The 13,168-nt window shown below is 55.4% G+C and overlaps 5 protein-coding genes across 5 annotated transcripts; 2 read left to right on the forward strand and 3 right to left on the reverse strand.

The window, feature by feature from the left end:
• Positions 1 to 127: 127 nt before the first annotated feature.
• JCM15063_003133 (uncharacterized protein) lies at positions 128 to 1,966 on the forward strand (the record flags this gene model as incomplete). The annotated part of the gene is made up of 3 exons (XM_076678728.1): positions 128 to 592; positions 657 to 707; positions 770 to 1,966. The coding sequence occupies 3 exons, from the start codon at positions 128 to 130 to the stop codon at positions 1,964 to 1,966; spliced, it is 1,713 nt and encodes a 570-aa protein (XP_076534220.1).
• A 259-nt stretch (positions 1,967 to 2,225) lies between these two features.
• Positions 2,226 to 4,917, forward strand: JCM15063_003134 (uncharacterized protein; the record flags this gene model as incomplete). The annotated part of the gene is made up of 6 exons (XM_076678729.1): positions 2,226 to 2,708; positions 2,792 to 3,070; positions 3,133 to 4,068; positions 4,162 to 4,485; positions 4,558 to 4,674; positions 4,756 to 4,917. 6 exons carry the CDS (start codon positions 2,226 to 2,228, stop codon positions 4,915 to 4,917), a joined length of 2,301 nt encoding a protein of 766 aa, XP_076534221.1.
• Positions 4,918 to 5,059: 142 nt separating this feature from the next.
• On the reverse strand, positions 5,060 to 8,698 carry JCM15063_003135 (uncharacterized protein; the record flags this gene model as incomplete). The annotated part of the gene is made up of 8 exons (XM_076678730.1): positions 5,060 to 5,304; positions 5,369 to 5,496; positions 5,552 to 5,675; positions 5,742 to 5,853; positions 5,917 to 6,322; positions 6,391 to 7,678; positions 7,734 to 8,004; positions 8,216 to 8,698. 8 exons carry the CDS (start codon positions 8,696 to 8,698, stop codon positions 5,060 to 5,062), a joined length of 3,057 nt encoding a protein of 1,018 aa, XP_076534222.1.
• Positions 8,699 to 8,974: 276 nt separating this feature from the next.
• On the reverse strand, positions 8,975 to 10,021 carry JCM15063_003136 (uncharacterized protein; the record flags this gene model as incomplete). The annotated part of the gene is made up of 2 exons (XM_076678731.1): positions 8,975 to 9,564; positions 9,628 to 10,021. The coding sequence occupies 2 exons, from the start codon at positions 10,019 to 10,021 to the stop codon at positions 8,975 to 8,977; spliced, it is 984 nt and encodes a 327-aa protein (XP_076534223.1).
• Positions 10,022 to 10,132: 111 nt separating this feature from the next.
• Positions 10,133 to 11,557, reverse strand: ARG3 (ornithine carbamoyltransferase; the record flags this gene model as incomplete). Its single annotated transcript, XM_076678732.1, has 5 exons — positions 10,133 to 10,187; positions 10,268 to 10,468; positions 10,548 to 10,921; positions 10,984 to 11,117; positions 11,179 to 11,557. 5 exons carry the CDS (start codon positions 11,555 to 11,557, stop codon positions 10,133 to 10,135), a joined length of 1,143 nt encoding a protein of 380 aa, XP_076534224.1.
• Positions 11,558 to 13,168: the final 1,611 nt, after the last annotated feature.

A 13,168-nucleotide genomic window follows, 5' to 3' on the forward strand; every position in this document is an offset into this window, starting at 1 on the left:
AGGAGGAGGCAAGGGACGAGTCCTTGAACTCGAGGCGAGCGGTCAGCTGCCCCTCTGCGCGACTCTCTCGCTCTCGTCTCGCATTCATCAGCCCCGCCTGCGCCTGCTCGAGACGATGCCCACCTGAATGACTACCTCGCTCTCCTCTGTCGGCGCATCGCATGCCATCACGACCGCCACTTCGACCGTGCATCCGCTCGATCCGTGGTCTCCCTTGGGCCCAGATGCCGGTCCTTCTGCTGCCTCGTCGTCACGGGAATCTGCAAGGGCGTCAGCGACATCGACCCGCGCATCGTCACCGATCGCACGCAGTGTCCGTGCGAGGAAACCAACCTCGATTTGGGATCCCCCCGCCCCCTCATCCCTTCCGACCACCCCCGACCCTGCGCTCACCGGTTCTCGTCTCGAGCTCGATCACGACACTGCCGACATCACGAGACCCAGCCTCCGCAAAGCAACCGAGGATGCGCTCGATCTTGCCGGACAGGGACGCGCCTCGAACGGGAAAGGGAAGCAGCGAGACCCAAACATGGCAGAGTCACCTCGCACGGTCAGCCAGCGAGACAGAGAGCGCGAGGTGGTCGTGCACAAGGTACGACTGTCAATTCATCGAGCGAGCATCGTTCGAACTGACTGACTTTTTCGGTCGTGCGCAGGTGCTCAAAACCGACACGATCGCCTCCGTCTCGCTCCAGTATGGCATCTCGGTACGTGCTCCTACCTCCTGACAAGCGCTTGCACGAGCTGAACTCGAACCGAGGCTCAACAGCAACAGGCCCTGCGGAAAGCGAACCGCCTGTGGGCAACAGATCCGATACATTTCAAGGCGACCCTCCTGATCCCGCTTGACGAATGCAACCTACCGAGCTCGTCCTTTGGTCTAGAACGAATCGCCCGCGAGGAGAACGGCGACATCACCGTCTGGAAGCGCGATGGTACCGACCCTTCAATAGCGAGCTCAAGTGAAGCGTTCGCTGCTGCAGCGAGGCGCTCGGATCATGAGCAGCACCTCGTATCGCCGAGAGCGCGCCATCTCGTGCCGACCTCATCCCTCGAGACCATGTCGCATCCGACCCTCACGCCCGAGAGCGATTTTCTCGCGATTTGGGACGACGAGCCCGGATCGTCGTCTCGTCCCTCTCTCGATTCTGTCCGGTCCTCGTTACGGTCAAGTCCAGGAGCACCGCCTTCAAAGCACACGTTCTCTTTAGGGGATCCTATTAGTCGCTTTGACCCATATCCTCTGCACGGACAACGAGACACAAGGGACTTGTCGGCTTCGGGGACGCCCGATTATGCCTCGTCGACTTCGCAGCTTTCAGCAACTTTCTCGCCCGCTCTCTCGACGTCGTCACTCGATCTGACTCCGCCATCCGACACGAGTTCTCCTAACGGATCGCACCTCGCCCTCGCGAAACGCACGCTCAAGGTCGAGCGACTCCCCGCATCCCAACTCTCGTTCTTTGCGCCTCCAAGTTCCCAATCGAATTCTCAACTCGACGTGTCGACTCCCAAAGCGTACTCTGCGCAGACTGCAGCACCAGAGTCGCGAGGTTTGTTCTTTGGTCCACTCACCAACACGCTCTCGAGTTCGTTCTCTTCGCTCAACCTCACGCTCAACAAATACCTCGGCTCGACGAGCACGAGGGGTGCGATCGCTTTACCCCTCTCACGAACGTCGTCTCCTCACCGGTCAGTATCGTCTGGCACAGCGAGCGGTTGGAACTTGGATTACTTTGGGGGCGAAGAAGACCTACTCGCGCATGGCCGAGCACGTCGAACGACATCGTCGATGTCAGCTGCGAGTACTTCGAAATTTCGAAAGCCGAACCGGCAGGTCGGGTTGACGAGTTTGAATCAGGGTACGGAATTTCCGGAATCGAGGAGGACGAGCATGATTGGACTTGAAGAGGTGGGCACATCTGCAAGATCACTCGCTGCTGCAGAAGTACGCGATGCTGGCTAGACAGGGCACGAAGTCAATTCTAATGGTAGATAAGAATCTTGTTATTACAATTTTCTTTCCGCGGATTTTCGTTTTCTATACGCGCGTTGGCAGTGCCAAGGGAAAAGAAACCCTATTTTGATCACGCGGGGAAGAAAAGAAAAAAAGGAAAAGCGTTAAAGACGTGGCTGCGGCCCGAGAGCCGGATGCGGATCCGAAGTTCAGGGTTCTTTGCTACTGTATTCCTTCAGGCGCCGATTCGTTACTCGCTCGACTGCAGATGGTCAACCTCGAGGAAGAAGAGCTCGCGCTGAGAACAGCAGACGAGCTCCTCGCGCAAGATGACGCGCAACAGCAACAGAAGCAGTTTCATCATCGCAGAGGCAGCTCAACCGGACACCTCCCAACGCACGCCCTTGCGACTCCACCAAGAGACCTCGTCGCATCCTTAACTGCACTTGTTGTCGCATCCGCGATCGCGACGCACCAGCTCCCTCGCGCTGCGCAACATTCGCACGCGCTCCTCCTCGCGTTCCCGTTCTTGCACTTTGCATCGCTCGGACTCGTCGCACTCGCACTCGGATTCTGGAGACCTCATGGCACGTTCGGCAAGGAAGCGAGACGCGGGATCGAGTTGGGAAAAGGCGGCGAACGAGCGAATCGTACTTTCATGGCGCTCGCAGGGGTCACGAGCGCAGTTTCGTTCACACTGAGGTTGTGGACGTCGAGGAGGAACGACACGCGTCTGTGTGAAGCTGTCGATGTGAGTTTGTGCCCTTTCTTCCTCGCTCCCGATCCGGGACGATCCGCGGACCCTTGCCAACGCCCCTTCGTTTGTCGCTCTAGCTCTTCGTCCTCCCGGCTATCCTCCTCATCCTACCCTACCTCACTCCGAGATTGCCTCTAGGAAGCCCTCTGCACGCTTCCATCCCATCAAGTCTGAGCAACACGATCATTCTCGCAACATTCATGGCCGGATTCTGCTTGATCGGTATCTACGGCTCTGCTGCCAAGCTCATCCTAGCAGTGCTGCGCGTCCCGATCGAGGCACTCGCTCTCTTGATGCTCAAGGAGGGACTTGCAGATGACAACAGGGCAGGAGAATTCCTGCTCGGAACCGTAGCCGTGCGTCCATCCTCGGAAAATACAAAAACTCGACTCCTAATCAGTTCCTGTCGAGTGTGTAGGTCGCTACAGCTACTTCGCTCGGTATCGTTCCTCTGGGTTGGTTCGTCCCAATCGCGACCGTCGGAGGTTCGGCCACGATCGTCGCGATCCTGTTCACCCTGTCCACGACCATCGCAGCGCAGATTGCGGTCCTCTTCGGCCTCAAACTCTTCTCGTCCCCGCTCAGCTCGACCACGACCTTGTTTGCCCGCAACTCGATCCTCCTGTTCTGTGGCGCGTTCGGCGAGTACGGCTATCCGATCCGGGAGAATTGGTTGCAGGTCTTGTTCGTGTACGCTGTTGGTACTGCTGTCGTCGCGTGGGCCGATCCAGAAGTGGCAGCGGCAGTACGCGGGATCAGCAGTCGCAGTGCAGGATTGAGCACGGCATACTCTCCCCTGAACGCCAATGGCAACAGCAACGGATCGTCCGGCTTCGCTGCATCGCCAAGTGTCTCGAACCCAAACTCGCCTAAACTTCAACCCTCGACTCCTACGGCCGCGCATCGCAAGTCGTCGAATGACCGCCTTTCCGATTCAACGGCTTCCTCCTTCCTGTCTTCTTGCCCACTCCTCGCCCTTATTCCCTTTATACCCTTACTTATTCATCTCCTGCAACCCCCGGCTTCTAATGTTCCCCCTCTTCAACACGCCTGTTCTCTCTTGCCAAACTCGCTCCGCACCGCGATCTGTCCCCTCACCGCTCTCCCTCTCGACCTCTCGTCCAACACGGTCGACGTCGTCGTTTCGTACTACTCGGAAGATCTTCCCGCCGTGAAGAATCACTTGAACGGTATCCGAAACCTCGAGTTTGTCCGCAATCGAGTCGAGCGATTCATCATTTACAACAAGGGGCCGTTCAGTGAAGACGAGATTAGGAAGGGCATGGACCTCAAGCCGAATGACGAAGTCGTACCGATCGACAATGTGGGACGCGAAGGAGAAACGTATCTCAAGGTGAGCTTCTCTCGCAAAGAAAACGCCAACTTGTGCTTCTGAACCGGCATCTTGCGAGGAGAGACTAACGGATATTTCTTTTCTTTGAATCAGCATATCATGCTTCACTACAACAATACCGCTTCGACTACTCCTTTCCCCGTCAAAGCTCTCCCTCCGACCCTCTCGCAACCTCTGACCCATCTCCGTCGTCGATCCCTCGCGGCCCACACGTTCTTCTTGCAACCTCATCTCGCATGGGATTTCATCGCCGCTCCCCGGTTACAACTCGTCGCGGCCGATACTGGGTTCGCACATTTCGGACCTCTCATCCCTGGAGATTGTGGCAAAGATGAGAAAGTCGGAGTCGATTTCGGATTGTGGACTCAAATGTTTTCAATCTTCCAAGGTCAACTATGTGCTCCTGGAGGTCAAACTGTAAGTTTTTGTTTCTTCCTGTCACGCAATTGGGAGAAAGCATGACAATCTGACTGGTATGCTTGCACAAAGATGGCTTGGTCGGCTCAATTCATCGTATCAAGGGACCGCATCCTGGCAAACGATTACGAGAAATATGCCTATGTCGATGAACTCATGAGTGCTCCCGAAGGACACTGGATTCACAAGGTTCGTTTCCTCTCGAAATCTTCGCTTCAAACTGTACACTCACTGGACCCCAAACTCATGTTTCGTTATCGTGCGATCCAGATGTGGGGACCCAACGATTCTGGAGGACCTTCGAACCCTGCGTTCGGACATTCGGTCGAACGCGCTTGGCCCGCAATTTTCAATTGCTGGGATCCCAAGATTGCGAGAGAGTGTACCGATAATGTCATGGATCGCAACAAATGTACTTGTCTGGATTCCTAGAAGGCCGGAAACTCGTACAGTACCCACTTCAGAGCTCTTTGCAGATCTGAAAAAAAAAGATAATAGACACTCTTGGGCTTATTCAATTTTTGCAAGCATGAACATTGAGAAACGCTCGTCGCGAAGAAGCCATAGTCTCGCTTCACTCTGCCCAGAACGATGTTCTCGCGTAGTCGAGTCCCTCGACCGCGTCTGCGTCAGCAAAGTAAACCACCGACTGTGCTTCTGGCGAGAGTGGTCCTTTGAGCGATTTGGCGAGTTCTGCACGTCGGTCGCTTCCGCAGGCAAAGATTGCGAGTCGGCGCGCAGACTCGACCAGCGAGATGGGCAGTTTCGGATCATTTCTGGCTTGGTCTTTCGGGTCCTCTTCGATTGTTCCGTTCCATCCTGCTCAACGAAAGACGCGGTCAAAAGCGAGTTCGAGCGGTGCACACATTAAGAGAAGACTCACGGTTCGCCAGATCGAGCAAGACAAGGTCACATTGCGACGACTGAACTGTCTCAGTGCAAAATATGCGGGCCGAGTGAAGTGGGCTGCCTGTGAGCAAGTCGTCTTCGGATTCGGCAACATACACCTCCCTAGATGGTGTCCGATGTCAGCTATAATATTGTGACCGAAGCTAAAGAGACTTACCATCTATCGCAACGCAGAGCTGGATTGAATTGGATGGCTTCTACCAGTCGTCTTGAAAGGTCTTTGTGCCCAAGCCCAAGAGCAACCCGGAATACCCCGCGTCTCGCGATGGACTGATTCTGAGCTATGATTTGTATTGAACGTGAGATCCTGGCGGCGAGGGTAGCGAAGGAAACGGAATCTTCAGTACCTTCGAGAATAAATTGAGTAACCGCCTCGACAAAGTCGGAGCCTTCGGCCGAAGGGAATGCGAAGAGAATAGGCTGTGAAGATTTTGGTGTCGTAAGAGTCGGTAGAGGCAACTGTCCGCGAAGATCGCACTCAGGATCATGTGACCGTAGAGAGTGCGAACCCCTCAAGCTTACTAGATGGTCGAATGTCTGACAAGATTCATCCCCCTCGCCCATCTCTTCCGTGTCCAAAGAGAACTCGTGACCGTCATCGCTGTCAAAATCGTATTCGTCGGCCGAAAATGACAAGGGGTGGATCTCGGGAGAATCCTCCAGGTCGAAGGCTTCGCGAACGGCTGCCGGGTCGTTGCAGCTTGCGCCCGGCATCGCTTCTTCGTACTCACGAGCCTCAAGATCGGATTCTGTGAAAGATTGCGTTTGAAGGGTTGTAGCAAGAGCCTGAGACCCACTCGCTGGTCGAATGGTTGGCGAAGGAAGCGGTGACGGCTGGGTAGCATCCTTCGCAAGTTCGAGCGAGGTAGGTCTAGAGCGGAAGGCGTTACCCTGGAAATCAGCAGGATCCGAGATACTCGCCCTGGTCCTGATAATAATCGGAATGGAAGGAAGGTGACAGCGAGAATCCTGATTCTGAGGCACATCAGGACCGACCTTTCCCTGCAGTACAGAGTGTTAACGCATACCGGATAGCTTCGACCTGTCTCTTCTCCTTCAGAGTCCGATACTGGCACGTCCGCCAAAGCTTCTTCGCACATCGAATCGTTGGCCTCCATCTGCGCCGTCAAGCTGCGCGTATAGCTTTCCTCCTGAATGGTGGCCAACATATTTCCTCCGTAAAGCGCAAACACGCCCTCTCCCTCACTGTCGGTCCCTCCCTCACCCTCCCCGTCACAACTGCTCGTCTCTGGCGAATCTTGGATAGAGTTTTCAGATGGTGTTGACGACAAGTACCAGTCAATCGAGGTATCGTAGGCAGTTTCGGAGACGGTTGTTTCAGTGAGATCGATCGGTGCCTTCGTTGCTGGCGGGGCCTGACCCTCCGGCTGCGAATCGGTTTCTGGGTTCGAGCAATTTTTGTCTTGTGGCGATGACGACGCCAGACTGTCTGCCAGGGAGTCGCGGTTGAATGGAGGCCAGGCGGGGAGTTTTGGGTAAATCTCAATGTGAGGATAAACCGCGGGGTAGATATTGAGGAAGGGATAGCTTGAGGAACCCGCAAGAAGAGTCGGTCCGCATGGGTCTGCGCACGGACGACATTTTGGCGCCAGACTAGGTGAGATTTCGCGGTGTTTCTGAAACGCCTCGCCTACTTGATCGTCCGACTGATGTGCGCTCGAATCCATCAAGAGCGCCGACTCAGACACTTCGCGTAGGCGGTCGAGCTCATACGTCCAGTTCAGAGTGGGTTCATCGAGGTCTACTTCACCGGTATCGACCTCATCGAGGACCTCATGCTCTGCCGAAAACGAGGTCTCCTCCGCCGCAAGGCTAGGAGACCGTAGGATTGGTGTTGATTGCGAAGTTTGAATTCGTCCGAAGCCAGCTCTGAGGTGCCGTAGCGGAGTCGCGAACGCGGAATGGTTGAAGTTCTGGGCGACAGGTGGAATGGGAATGTCTACCGGAGGCCGATTCGCCGTGCGATCGCTATATTGAGATGACAAAGGCGGGACCCGGCGAGTTGAGGTAGAAGAAATCTGGTTGCGGAAGGTTGTCGGGATGTAGGATTCTTCTGGACCAGAGCTGCTGTCCGCGCTGTCGCTATCGGTAAAATCCAAAAGCTCTGATCGTCGACTACTGCGCAGTGAGGGAACCGCGGATGAAATATATGGTCTCCCTGCAACTTGCGGACGCGTGTGACCTTGCGCATGGGCTTGACTCGACAGCGATTCTGAAGCGGGTCTGTGCAGCTCGGTGCAGAATTCGAGACGTCCCGCAATAGCTATACAATGATTAGATCAGTTCTCTGCGCGAATGAGAATGAAGCTGACACTCACGGAGACCATTCGCCTCGGGTATCGGCACTGCCTCGCCCCTCCCTCCTTCGAGGTAGTCTGCCCAAAGAAGCTTCCAGCTGCCTTCGGTCACCAGCACTCGCTCTCTCGTCATCTTGACCTCTTCAGAAGCCACCGACGCCGAAGTTGAGGCAGGCGTAGAGGGCTGCTCTAAGGCGGAAGAGAAGGTGGAATTAAGGACGACAAAAATGCCGAGGTTGCTTATCGTTGGCAGAGCGAAATGATTCGCAATAACGCGCGCTTGAGAAGAAAGCTGGGCACAAACTGAGGGTCAATCACAGGTCTCAGAACATGCGGAATACTACAACATACAGTTTGTTCGAGGGGCAAAAGAACGGCTGCTCTTGATCCGTTCCCGCTTGGCGCCTCGTCAGTTGATGCGTCTTCCACAATACGACTCTTTGAACCGACACAGTACAGTAAGTGACGCGAAGGCAAAGATGGACGAGAAATACGGAACTGACGACAATAAGCAGCCATTTCCGCCTGCTCTGACTGCGTGCGCCGAAGCCATTCAGAGACGAGAGCAGGCGTCTTTCGCGAATCGCCTGTTGCATGACCAGGGTCTCTATCATATTCTTCATTTCGAGTTCCGCTTCGAGCGAGACGGATCGATCTCCGCCCAGGCTCTCCGGAGCCTCCTCATGGTTGACTTCCATAACATCACGTTGCGACTCGTTGATGTCTCTCTCGGGGTCGTGCAGAGACGAGGTTGAGGGAGTCGAAGTAGGGGTTGGCAGATGTGCGGGTACCGCGCGATCGGGTCCGCGCGTCGATTGCGGTTGACTTGGTCTGGTAGGATCCTGTAAGCGTCCTGTTTGTAGACGCGCTCGATCCGAGAGGGATTCCTGTGTTGGGGGTTCCTGCGGTGCAAGATCAACCGGGGTCGGCGGCAGCGGAGGCAACGCCGAGCGTGTCGGAAAGACAGTGTTGGACCTCGCTCGCATGGCCCAGGGTTTGTCGGGCTTTGTGAATTGATGAGTGATGGCTAACCGCAAGAGACGCGTCGTGACGAAAAAAGCGCGTGTCCAGATCGCGGAAAGAGAGGCTCGAGCGGCATACATAGACGCGATCGCTCAACATGCGCAAATCGCTGTCTCGAGCGCTTAGCCGAATCGGGAGATCGTTCAGTGTCAACCCTTTATGGACAGGAGAAATGCCAGAAACGACTTGCTTTGAAATTCCAATGAGGTTCTACTCTTTTCAGCAGAGGGCTACCTCTCTCAGCAGCGCTTTGCTTTGACCTTGCGTTTGCCGATTTTGACAAACAGAGCCACCTCTCGGCTACGTGGCGCATCATGGACCCCGGGCGCCCTCAACACTTTCACGCTTTCGATATCTTCTAGAGGCTCCTTTCCGATGGCATAGAGGACGTTTGTTTGGTAATCTTCGAGCGTCCATTGATCAATCACGTCGCTTGATGCAACCACCTCGAGATGCTGGGGTGAGCTTTCGAGCACAGCTAGCGCAGCGGGGAGATCAGACAGTTTGAGCGCGAGCCGCTCGAGCGATCGACATTGATGAAGCGATGGGACTACAGGAGTTGGCAGCTCGACGCTCGAGATGTCTAGGTACCGTATCGTTGGGAGCCAAGAGGCGAGGGTATCGAGGAGTCGAGCCGAATCACCCCCAAGTCTTCCCACGAGTTCGAGGTTCTCGATGGTCGAATTGCCTGTTTCACGTAGAGCTGTCCACTGCGCGTTGCTCAAACGGCATGCTCCCGAAAGGGAGAACGATCGCAGACGGAAGGGCAAGACGGTCGGTTGTGACTCGTTTCCCAGGCTCACGTTCGAAAACGAAAGGTTGCGCAAGTCTGCGATGCAGAGACAAAGATCCGTCAGTAGCCAGTAGAGTCGCCGTAGCCATTTGGACGTACCGCGCATCATTCGCAAACTGCCCAGTGAGAGCCTCGAATTCTGACAGTCCAGCTCTGCAAGGCCATCACATTTCTCGAGGATAGCGTCAAGCGATTGAGGCTCCCTCGTCACTCCCCTACGGTCGACAAGCTTCTTCACCCGATTGCCGAACTTGCTTTGTTCGAGGGCTCGAGATACAGCGGTGAAGTTTCGTCCCGTGAGCACAACAAAAGATTCAAGTTCGAGCTGTGCGAGCGGCGTCCACCTAGAATGCACGAGCGCGAGTCGCCGCAGCAATGCTGAGCGCTGATAGAAAGCGTCGACGGCAGAATTTGTCGCGGTGGTCTCGGCATCGCAGGCGGCCTGGCGGATGATGAGCCTGACAATGTCGAGATTGAGTGTGGCGGATGTCATAACGGCACGACTGAAAAAGAAAAGCAAGAAAAGAGAACCTCGCGACCGAAGCAGCGTCTGGTATTGCCGCGGGCTGGCGCGTTTTCGGATTTCATTGTAAGTGGCGAGACTCTACAGCTTCCATTTGCCAATGAAAGCATCGAACACGGCCAGAATAGTCCACTTCCTGCGCGCAGTGCAAGACAAGTCGGTCAGGATCGAAACTTCTGCACAACGAGGCGGGCAACGTGGCTGAATGGCACACACCTGTTCTCGGCCTCTTGGAACACAATCGATTTGTCTCCGTAGAAGACTTCGTCGTTGACTTCGTACTCGTGACGGGGAAGGCAGTGCATGAAGAGAGCGTCTTTGTTGGCGCCTCCGCGCGCAAGAAGCTCGTTCGTCACTTGATATCCCGCAAAGTCCTTCTTCCGGCGGGCAGTCTCGTCCTCTTGACCCATAGAGATCCTGCAGAAGATTGGAGAGAGTCAGTACGAACCCGAGAAGAATGAAGACTGAAGTATGAACAATTAGAAAGGAAGCACACCAGGTATCGGTTGTAACGACATCGGCGTTCTTGACTGCTTCTTCAGGACTATGAGTGTGAATAATTTTGCCCGTTCCACCTTCCTTCTTGATGCCTTCGTTGGCGCGGTCGAGCACCTCCTGATCGAGGTCGTATCCTTTCGGAGTCGCGATTTGGAGATTCACTCCAAGGCGAGGGTAGGTCACCATCATCTCGTTGAGAATGTTGTTCGAGTCTCCAACCCATGCGATCGTCAAACCCTTGAGCGAGGCGAGATCGGTCGTGAACGGCTGTCGGACTTCGAGAAGAGCCTGAAGATCGGCGAGGATTTGGGTCGGGTGGTACAGGTGGGAGAGGGCGTTGATGACCGGGACAGAGGAGTTGGCAGCAAGAGTCTAGAATATGGATACTGCTTGAACACTGTTTCAAAGGAGAACGAAACGACAAGCGCTCTTACCTCGACCTCCGAGTGGTGTCCTACTCGGGCCATGATTCCATCGACCATCGAGCTGATGACGCGGGCGCTGTCGTAAAGGGTCTCGTTGACGCCGAGCTGAATGTCGCCCGATCCCAGGAACATGGGGTGACCGCCTGCAAAGGAGGAACGTCGGCCGAGAAGGAGACTTTCCAAGGAGACGGGAACAGAGCGTACCGAGGTGCTGGATGGCCGTCTCGCTCGCTACACGGGTGCGAGTACTCCGCTTGCTGAAAATGAGGGCGACCGTCTTGCTATCGAGGCTGCGGTGCTTGGTCTCGTCGCTGACCTGGGCATCTCCCTGTTCGAACTTGGCACCGGCGATTTGTCCGGCTTTGGGGATCGCTTTGCTTTTGTAGTACTTCTTGAACGCTACTGCCGAGTCGATGAGGGTTTGGATTTGCGGCACGGTCAAGTCCGCGAGTGTGAGGAGATGCGGAGGTCGAAGTCCAGACTCAGAGGGGTGCAGCGTAGCAGCCGGGGCCGTCGCGTACGTTCGACGGGTTAGCGAGAAGCAGCTCTTGCGCGCTATCGGGGCGATCTTTGTCGATAGCATGGTGGTATGCAAGGCAACAGATAAGCAGGTCGTAAGGTTTCGTATCTTTCGCGTCCTTCTGACTCAACCTCTACACATCACTCGCATGACTCAGGGGTCTCATCACATGCCTGTTTCAACAGCTGCTTTCTGCGTTCGTGCATCGATTCCGCTTGCGCTCTCAGGATCAGCACGGCCGGATTCACGCAACTAGCTAAGCGCTAAGCGCGGTTTGCCGCCGCTCGCTTGCTCGCTCGTACGGCGCCTTACTTACATTGCAAGATCTAACGTTGATCGTGCTACGTATCCGCTCATTACGATCATGCCACAAGCTGCGGTATGTTCGGGGGATCCACGGTCTGCGGATTTCAGTCAACTAATCCAGTCATTTTGTACAGAACAAGCTTTGCTGGGTGACCAATGATCACTGAGGACTGTTGTCGAGCGTAATCCTGTCAGGCACGAGCGGCGAATTTAGCGCTGCAATGCTGAACAAGAAACGGAGCGCTCGGACCGAAGCCCAAACATACTCGACCTTCTCGTCAACCTCGGCTACTTTCTCGGCGAGGGCAGGCTTATGTCCGACCGCGACGAAATGTTCGTCGACTGCGTATTGCGCGTCGTGAGCGGGGAGAACATCAAGAGCCGGGGCAGAGGAAGCGATCAGAATTCCGTGCGAGGCTTGTTGATCGCCGTCGCTTTCGCCACGATGAGCCGAGGTCTACGAGCGAGCAGGCAAGCGGGATTGAGCAAGTCACCGGCGGTTCCGCGCGGCCCCTCTGCACTTGCCTCGGTTTCGGCACTGCAGTCCAGTATCATGCGCTGTCCTGGTTGGGATGCGTGTGAGTTGTCGAGAGCCTCGGGCTCGCTGGTGGCGGCAAGGGCAGGCTTAGGAGCATGTCGCTCGTCCTCCTCGTCCTTGAGTTGATGATTCTCCCTGGTGACAACTGTCTGCGGAACGCCGTGCTGTCCAGTCACCGGGTTTCTGCGTAATCCACATCCATAGTGTCTGCATGTACACAGGACACTCTTTTTGCGCCCCGTTTGAATCTTCGGCATGTGAGTTGATCGCTCGGAGAGGGGCCAGGAGGCGGAACGATTCACGGGGGCAGAGGCGGGTGACAAGTGAGACTTGGGTCTTGCAAGTTGTTCGTCGCGAGGCTCGCAGTGCGGGCAAGACGTCGACGAGTTAGGGAAGGAGGTGTGAGTCAGGCTGTTTGGCAAGCGACCTGGGCTTAGAAACATGGGATTGTGCTCATGTTTTCATTTCTACGGCTACACACCGCAACGAAGTCGAACTCTCTGGTACGCTTGGTCTGTAACGCAACCATGTCATCTGACGCGTCTTGCCTTCGCGTCACGCTTGTACATGATACCGGGACATACTTTTTGCTTCATCAGTCCCGGCTATTACGCCTTTCACCAAATCCTGGGTCGCTCTCTCCTCCTGCATTTGCTACTTCTGGAGGTCACGTCTTCAGGCGTCAACGGCGCAATTTCTCCCGGTCCTCGACGAGATCGGCCACAACGCAAGGAATGACTCCGTCAACGCATCCAACGCCCCCAGCTCACTGTAGGCAAACTATGCGCAAAAGAAGAAAGTTCTGGATCGCAGAATCAAAGACAGAGCTT

Source organism: Sporobolomyces koalae (assembly GCF_050403365.1).
Source record: "Sporobolomyces koalae JCM15063 DNA, S_koalae_JCM15063T_v1_ctg16, whole genome shotgun sequence".
In the NCBI taxonomy this organism is placed as follows: domain Eukaryota; kingdom Fungi; phylum Basidiomycota; class Microbotryomycetes; order Sporidiobolales; family Sporidiobolaceae; genus Sporobolomyces; species Sporobolomyces koalae.